Source organism: Betta splendens, chromosome 3, assembly GCF_900634795.4.
Source record: "Betta splendens chromosome 3, fBetSpl5.4, whole genome shotgun sequence".
Classification (NCBI taxonomy): Eukaryota; Metazoa; Chordata; class Actinopteri; order Anabantiformes; family Osphronemidae; genus Betta; species Betta splendens.
The window spans coordinates 6,187,137-6,195,095 of NC_040883.2; the positions used below are offsets into that span (position 1 = coordinate 6,187,137).

At 44.5% G+C, this 7,959-nt stretch overlaps 1 protein-coding gene across 1 annotated transcript; it reads right to left on the minus strand.

The window, feature by feature from the left end:
* Positions 1-5,885: 5,885 nt before the first annotated feature.
* Positions 5,886-7,902, minus strand: LOC114852080 (putative C-type lectin domain family 20 member A). The gene is made up of 4 exons (XM_029144167.2): positions 7,778-7,902; positions 7,153-7,464; positions 6,808-7,079; positions 5,886-6,611 (listed from the first exon to the last, which is right to left on the minus strand). Exons 2-4 carry the CDS (start codon positions 7,412-7,414, stop codon positions 6,399-6,401), a joined length of 747 nt encoding a protein of 248 aa, XP_029000000.1. The 5' UTR covers positions 7,415-7,464; positions 7,778-7,902; the 3' UTR covers positions 5,886-6,398.
* Between the last annotated feature and the right edge of the window lie 57 nt (positions 7,903-7,959).

Below are 7,959 nucleotides of genomic sequence, written 5' to 3' on the forward strand. Positions count from 1 at the left end.
TCTCATTCAAAAGTAGTATGCAAAGTTACATAGAAACATCATGTGATAAAGGCAATAATCAGAGTAACATAAAATGAAGCCTAACAAAGCATGTTTACAATTGATGTCTCGTAACAATCTGCTTCTTCCTGTTGAACAGTAGCGTTAGATTGTTTCCAACCTGTGTGTTGAAGTATTGATTGTTCGTTGGAGTTCTTCAGGTAGTGATCAGCTGATCACAGAGACACTTGGGATTCGTTATCACCGCCAGGTTTCCTCCCAATGTCGTCTGAGTCACTGTCACTCCCGTGATGTGAAGAGTCTACACGTCGTCCAGCGTTGGCAACTCAAGGCTGCTCGTGTGTGTGTTTTCTCAGGAGCGTGTGTGTAGATGTATGGTCTGATAGTGTGATTCACCGGCGCAGCTTCAGGCGGCGCTTGGCTCACACCTTCAGCTGAACGGTCAACGCAGCCTCGCCTCAGTGCGTGTGTGAGCACAGCGAGGGTCGTCCTTCTCAGTTCTTTTCTTTATTGGTGGTTTTCTTCGTGAGATGTAGATGGAGGGTCGTCTGTTGGATCCGGGACCTTCCTGCAGTGGCTGGAGTGGATCCAAGTCGCTCTTTCTGCGATCTTCACAGCCGTGTTGGTCGTCAGAAGGACCTGGAAGGGACCTCGCCACCGTTTTGAGTCCCAATGCTTCCTCCTGAACTCCTAACGATCGCCAGTCCCCTCGTTGGATGGTGTAATGGTCCTGTCGCCTGTTTTCACCTGTTGGAAATCTGAATTGTGGGGAAAAGGTGTTTGGGCGGCACGGCTGCCATCAGGCCCAAACCAGACTCCATGGCTACAGGTGGAACCATTCGTCAGCCAGAGTCTGAGTTCCTGTGAGGTACAAAATGTTTAAAGCACAGGGAGATGAGGAAGGAAAGGATAGAGAGAGTTGGAGAGGGAACAAGGATCAGGAGAGGAAACGAGGATCAGGAGAGGGAGGGGTTGTTGGGCAGCGACCTTCGCAGCAGCGTCTGCAGCTGCATGTCGGCACAAACAAAGTCATCACTGATGTTGTGAGTCGGACAGTTACAAACAGCATTAGCTGTAGGCAGCAGGACAGCGTCCAGCAAAGCAGAACCTAATCATAATGTGAGATAGGTTTGCAATCAGACTTCAAAAAGCTTCCTATGCTTCCACAGAGAACCAAAGTGTCACAAGCATGTGTGGAGTCTGTGTAGATGGTAACAGACTCTCCTTCTGCTAGTTTACCAGCTTCAGTCAACGCGATCAACTCTGCAGCCTGAGCAGAGTAGTGTCTTAGCAAAGCGCCAGACTTCAAGACGACCTCTTGATAGTAATGTTCAGCATGTTGAGTAAGGTGGTGTTGCATCTAAGCCATCGGGCTGTAGAAAGATGTGATGTTTTCCAAAAGAATCAAAGTATGAGGACAAAAGAACAGAAGTCGTACAACCTGATTTCTCATCCACTGTTTGAGTGAAAGGTCGCGTAGGGTCAGATCAGGAAGACCCAAAGTAGGAGCCGACTGAAGAGCAAGCATGAGGTCGGTGAACGTTGTTCAGCCTCAGACGTCCACGTGAGACAAGAAGTGGACGATGAAGACGTCTGCATCAGAACCCTGAGTGGGGCCTCAGAGAAGGTAAAGTTAGGAACGAAAGTCCTACAACAAGAACAAAGACCTAGAAAAAACATCAGCTGTTTTTACGTGCACGGTTTAGGCAGGTTTCAAATTGCTTTAACTCTGTTGGGTGAGATGGATTTGCCATCAGCTGTAATTACAATGACCCAGAAAATAATTTTGTCTAAACAAAGTGTAATTTAGACAGGCTCTCTTTGTGGCCTGTTGCATCCAATGTTTCAGTAGATTAGTGGTGTCTGCAGTAACGCCATCTATGGCTTCCTTTAAGAGGGTGTTGTTGTTTACATGGTCTGTGGTCAGATTTAGGTGTGATGACCACTGGTTCACATCCTCTGATCGAACCTACATCATGTCTGTGTGTGAGCCACATGGAAGCAGGGCTTCCTGTAAGGCTGAGTGTTGGGTCAGAGCGTCCTCTGAAAAATGAAAATAAAAACAAAAGCGTGTAATGTGTGTCATTAGAATGTGGAGGTACCCAGTTTACTGTTTGCTGCACATGACGGCAGAATAAAAGAAGTTTTCTAAAAGTATGCAAAGTAGGTGAATACGTCACATGGGGTCAGAAGTCGTTCACCAGTCTCTACCCCGTTGACATCTGTTCACGAAAGGACCCACGTCCTGCATCTGTCTCCATCATGTTTTCACAGAGGGACGTGTGGAACTGTAAAATAAACATCAAAAATCTTTTTTGTTCGTTAGTAAAAGAAATCGCAAGCGCAGACCTGTGTTCATCCCAAAAGAGGGAAGTTGAGGTCAGTTTGTGTGTGTGTGAAATCATAAACAAGCTGTGATGCAGCCTGTGTGAGGGCCTCAGTTACAGCCCCCCCTCAGCAGCCAATGATAGGAGCACAGCTGAGCTGAAGTTAACACCAACAAAAGAGGGATTATTTAGAATGTCTGTAGATGTAACCTGCACTTCGTCTGGAGTGGAAATCAATCAAATACCTAAACTACACATGAGATCTCTTCCTAAAAATTTAAACTGGGCATAAGTTTGAAAGCAAAAATGAATGTTACGGTGTCTTGCTGTCAGATGTTGCACAAGACAGTGAAAGAATAGGGTTTTCTTTAATAGTCTGGTACGTACAGTAATTATTATTACTTCTCTCTAATAGTCGTCTTCCCTTTAATAGTCATTGATAGTCTGTTTCAGTCAGTTTCAGTCTTCCTATAGTCTGGTTTTGTTTTTGTTTTCCTACAGTCTGGCCAGACAAACCTATATTGTGCACAAATATTTTTAGAAACATGGAGGATTTTATTCTGAATTTATTGCAAGTTAAAAATAGTTTAAACCAATCAGACTGTAAAGTCATGCAGCAGTTGTCATTTAGCTGTTTGTCATCATTTAAAAATCACTCTGTGGAATTTTTTTTTTTTTTTTGAGCAGAAAGCGATTCTTCATTGCGAGCAGATAAGCATGAACATGAATTTGAGCGTGTATCAGCTGTAAGCGTGTTTCTTCATTGCGTGTATGAATGTGTGTGTGTGTATGTTTGCGGTACCGTCTTGTACGTCACGTGAAAAGGAACCGTCACCTTCCTCCTTCCCCAACCATCAGTCTGATGTGAGCGCCAGTGGGTGAAGCCTTTCAATGGGACAGTTGTTCCTCGATGACAGACCTTTCCTGGATCCTCAGATGCAGCTCTATTGGGCCGATCACGTCTGAAGCCTCTCCTGTTGTTTCAACCAGTGTCTGTGTCAGAGCACGTCTTCTCTGCTGTTGCTCTGTCCTTGTTTTCCTTTGCTGATTGTCATAAGCAGGTGTCTGTGTCAGACACACATGCTTGTAGTAGCTGGTTCATCTGAGGAGCCCAGAACGTGATGGCTGCAGACGTTGTGGGAGTCTGTGAGGCGTCCATGCTGTGGTCTGTGTCCTCCAGCTGCTGTGGAGCTTCCACCCTGTTCTGGTTGTTGCTCAGGCGCTTCTTCTCCTTCGGTTCTTCTGCTGATGGTGGGAAAGGAGTCCAGATCCGGATTTACCCTCATCGCGCTCAGTTCTGCATTAGGACAAAGAGCAGAAAGAATGGGAGCATTTGCTCTTGACATGATATGTGTGTGTGTGGTGTATGTGTGTGTGTGGCAGAGTGCAAACAATTCTTCCCCAGAGTTGTTATCTCCTTTTTTCCTGTTACTCTCATCACTCTTTTGTTTCTTTTAGGGCTTTAGTTTTGATAGTTTTGCTTTTTCAAATTTCATCTTTTTGTATCTAATTTTTCTTTTAAAGGTGCATATGTCTTTTACACAAGCGATTCTCTTTTTGAACCCATAACCAGTTTCCCACTCATGGAAACATGAAACGCACTAATAACCATATTTACTTTTTACTTTTAATTACTTTTACTTTTGTAATGCTGCAGTCTGGTGGTGGAGACTTAGATCGCCCCGAACCCATCTTTCAGAGTCCCGGCGGTTTTCTGCCTTAGATTTTTATGTGTTCCGGCCGGAACCTTCCCAAAATGCCTTTTTATCGGACGTCTCCGTAAAAAGGGAACCAACCCGATCTGGCGACAGAGTCTTTCACGAAGTACTTCCTCAACGTTAGGCCCCTCTAGGCCCGGGGCCCTCGTCTCTTGAAAATACTTCACTCTGCAAACGCACTCCCTCTTTCAGAAGCCGTCTTTTATACTCAGTCCCCCACGTGTGGACCACGCACAGATCAGAAAAACATGTCTGTATCCTCAGTACAGACGGAAGCTCGGTTCCACGAGCCAACCCTTAGCAACCACCGTCTCGACCACCAGGGCACACTTTGACCTAATTAATTTTTTTACCCGAATATTAAGTTTTTTAATTAAAAAAAAATTGTTTGGTCCTAATTATTATATTTTAGATGTTTTCAGCCACATAGTCGTTTTAGAAATATTATCTCTTTTCCTAGTTATATTTTCTTTTTGTTTTTTCCCAAATTAAAAGGAATCTCTCTCACCGAGCTGAGCCAAATTAGGATTTGAGTTTGAATCTGAGTTCGTGGATCTCGTCAGAGGCGATCCAGACGGGTGAGCAGTCCTCCCAGCTCTGAATGTCTGTAGAGGTTCGGAGGCTGAGCGACCCTAGTCCTCAGGACTATCGTCCCTGGTCACACCGTCCAGACGACCTGCTGCGGGATCCTGTTCGTAGACGCCAATTTCTGTGGTGGAAATTTTCCATAAAGAAGCAGATGAGAGAGTTGTCCTTTTGTGCGATTTATTGAAATAATAAAGAAAATAAAAATAATGGGGAAAGCAAATAAAAAGCATGGATGTTGATCGTGCACATCAACAAACCAAAAACCAGCTGGGGAGATCAGTGCACACACCACGAAGGTGTGATGCAAAGAGCCCACGATCCTCAAGTTGTCTCTGCCTTTTAACCCCTTTCTCTGGCTCTGGTGGAATGTCTCTCTGCAGCAATGGAATTGTTTGCGCCACCTTATCTCGCTGTGAGTGAGAATGTTTGCTTTCTCACTTCTGCATCGTCATGTCTTGTTATCCAAAGGAAGGAACACTGAGCTTCCAAGACAAGATGCATTTGCTTTAACAGCCTTGGGTCTGGTGGGGAGTCAGATAGGATGGAGCCAGAGTCCGGGTGTAAAAGACAAACATATATCAGAAATTATTAGTCAGTCAAATGGAGCATCAGATGTTTAGACTTGATGTACGTCAGGGCACAAGAGATTATTTGTTTGTGTAAGAATGTTCAGTATTGCACCTAACCAGCACATGACGAGTGTGTTGGATAAGAAACAGCACAAGGCAAAATTTTTCCATTACAGTGGGGCAAATGTTTCTTGTGCTCCAAAGGTTCACAACAATCACCGGTAGTTTTCACATCAGTGTTACTGTAATATTTACTGGTGATTCCTCCCAGAGAGGGCCCTGTGTCAGATGACACTTACGGTATGTGAAATTAGTTTCTGTATTGGTTAAATGAGACTGAACTTGTTGAGCCACGTGTTAGAGAAACAACCTGAACTTTTCTGGAAATCCACTTTTAAGGGAAATGAGAATGGACCATCAGGGGAGTATAAATCTGCATGACTTTAGTTTGCCCAGTGATTCATCAAGTGAGTGAGTCTGGGAAACATGTGGGGGTTGAGAGGGGTTTCACCTGGAGGGAGTCAAACCATCTCGGTTTGCGGCTCCTGACTATGTGACAAGAACTAAGAACGGTTTATTCCACTCCTTGGGGACCAGGTGACGCATGCTCATATATGAGAGTGATTTCTGGAAGTGGCTCTATAAACACCCACTCACTAAAAAACACTTTGAATGAAGCACTATCATTTATTATGTGTTTATCTGCTGCCAAACTATAAATTCATATAACTCCATTCATACAGTATGTTTCAGTTCATCTTATTTCCCGGATTGTATCATCTCTAGCTGTGCTCAATCCAGTTAGACGTGTTCTTACGTGTTCTTACTGTCAGAAGCATTGTGTACAAACAAAAAACAAATAATGAGTAATATAATTCCAGTTAATCTTAGACCTGGTCTCATCCACTTACAGTAATGTATTCATTAGTCAGAGAACAGTGTGGAAATAAAGAAGACTACAGGTGGCAGAAATGTTACAGGTGATGTCACCTGATGTCATATAATCTTGATTCAGAGTAAGAAATATAAAGAACTTATTAAAAATTATCAGGTTGTTCGTGATTGGTCGCAGCTACAGTATTTAGCATCCAGGACTCAAAATGTCCAGGTTAATTCAAAATGAAGCACAGAGACACCATTCATATTTATATGAATAATGGCAAATGATTGTCTGTCAAGATTCAAGACGTCAAAGTTTAGAACTCTTTCCTCTCACTGTGTTTAGTGTATGTGCTGCAAATGAAGCTTCTCCTCTCAGAGCAGTCGAGCGTCTTCCACTCAGAGTTATTGGGATCCAGGGCTCCACAGCGCTGATTCTGGTCAGGACAGTCGGGGAGATCGGGGATGGTCACCGGGTCCCCGCTCAGCCACATCCACTCATCAGCAAGGAACCGCAGTCCGACCCACACCTACAGCAGCGGTCCGCAGGGAAGGCTTTGTTTATTGGGCAGGAATAAGTGACTGGGTTGACTCTGCTTGTTAGTTTTGTTACAGTCAGATCACACAGATTTAGTTCATAGATCAACGTTAGAAAACAAAAATACAGTTATGTACAGTATATTTACACACACACATAAATACAGAGAGTTGAGAACAACACTGGACCTCCTGAGTCGCTGCGTCTACGTTCAGCAGGATGTTGATGGGGTCCGGCAGGCTGACCAGGTCATAGGCGGATGTGGTCCGAGCCCGAGTCGGTCCCACGGCCTGCAGAGCTCTGCAGTAGCGCAGAGCCTCCTCCCAGGACGTGGCCTCCTGAACCAGGATCAGCCGGTCATCCTCACACAGGAAGGGGTGCTGCTGGCTGCAATCGTCCACTTCCCAGGTTAACAGGTTCTTAAATAGACACCAGTCAACATCACTGGCAGGTAGGTCATCTTCAGGAACGGGAGAAGAAGGCAGTAAAGCATGTAATATAGCTAGAACTGAGCTTCATTAGAACGGGCCTACCAGAATCTACGCTCCACTTCCACTCCTCACTGGACGTCATGAAGAACCCGATCCAGCCCTCGTACGGGTCAACCTTGCTGTATTGGGATGTATTTAGTAAGGAGGCCAGGTCAGTGTAGTCTTGTCTGCAGTATCTTTGAGCCGCCGCCCAGGACCTCGGCTCAAACACAGGGACGACATTCGTAATTTGCAGGCTTGAATATTTCGAACGCAGAAGCTCAGGGAGGAGGAAGAAGAAAAGACTGGACACGCGTCCCTGCATGTTTTCTTCTTAATGGCTTTGAAGATGAGTTAAATCACCTTCAGTTGTGACTGTGTGCATCAGATTAATCACAGTTGCAAAATAAGGCATTCATGTATTCACCTTTTTTGTTTTACATAAAAACATTACTGACAAAATAGGGGGACTCCGTTACACCACAAATACAAACGCAGTAATACAGTGACAAACATTATTCCCAGTATTCCCCTGGTTTCAACTTGTTCTCATGACAGGAACTGTGTGCATGTGTAGAATTTTATAGAAATTACCAGCCTGAAAATATTTCCAGAATATATGAGGTAACATACAGGACGGACATTCTTCAAAAAACAACAGGGCACAGATGCCCATGGTAGCACTCACCATAAATGATGTCCAGCGGGGTAGATTTCAGTGGGGAGGACAGGTGATGCTCCTGACTCTAAGCCAGAGCTGATACATGTTTTAAAAAGCAGCTGCTGGAGCTCTGACACACCTGATGAATAAACTGACCAATCAGAGCAGAGTGTAAAACGACTCCAACTCTGAATAATGATTGTCAGTGG

Bases quoted from the DNA above. Each gene is read 5' to 3' on its own strand.
- LOC114852080 (XM_029144167.2), bottom strand. From the start codon at position 7,414: ATGCAGGGACGCGTGTCCAGTCTTTTCTTCTTCCTCCTCCCTGAGCTT. The intron at 7,080-7,152 runs GTAGGCCCGTTC...CCGTTCCTGAAG, and splicing joins GAAGTGGAGCGTAGATTCTG to ATGACCTACCTGCCAGTGAT. The intron at 6,612-6,807 runs GTCCAGTGTTGT...CCGCTGCTGTAG, and splicing joins TAGACGCAGCGACTCAGGAG to GTGTGGGTCGGACTGCGGTT.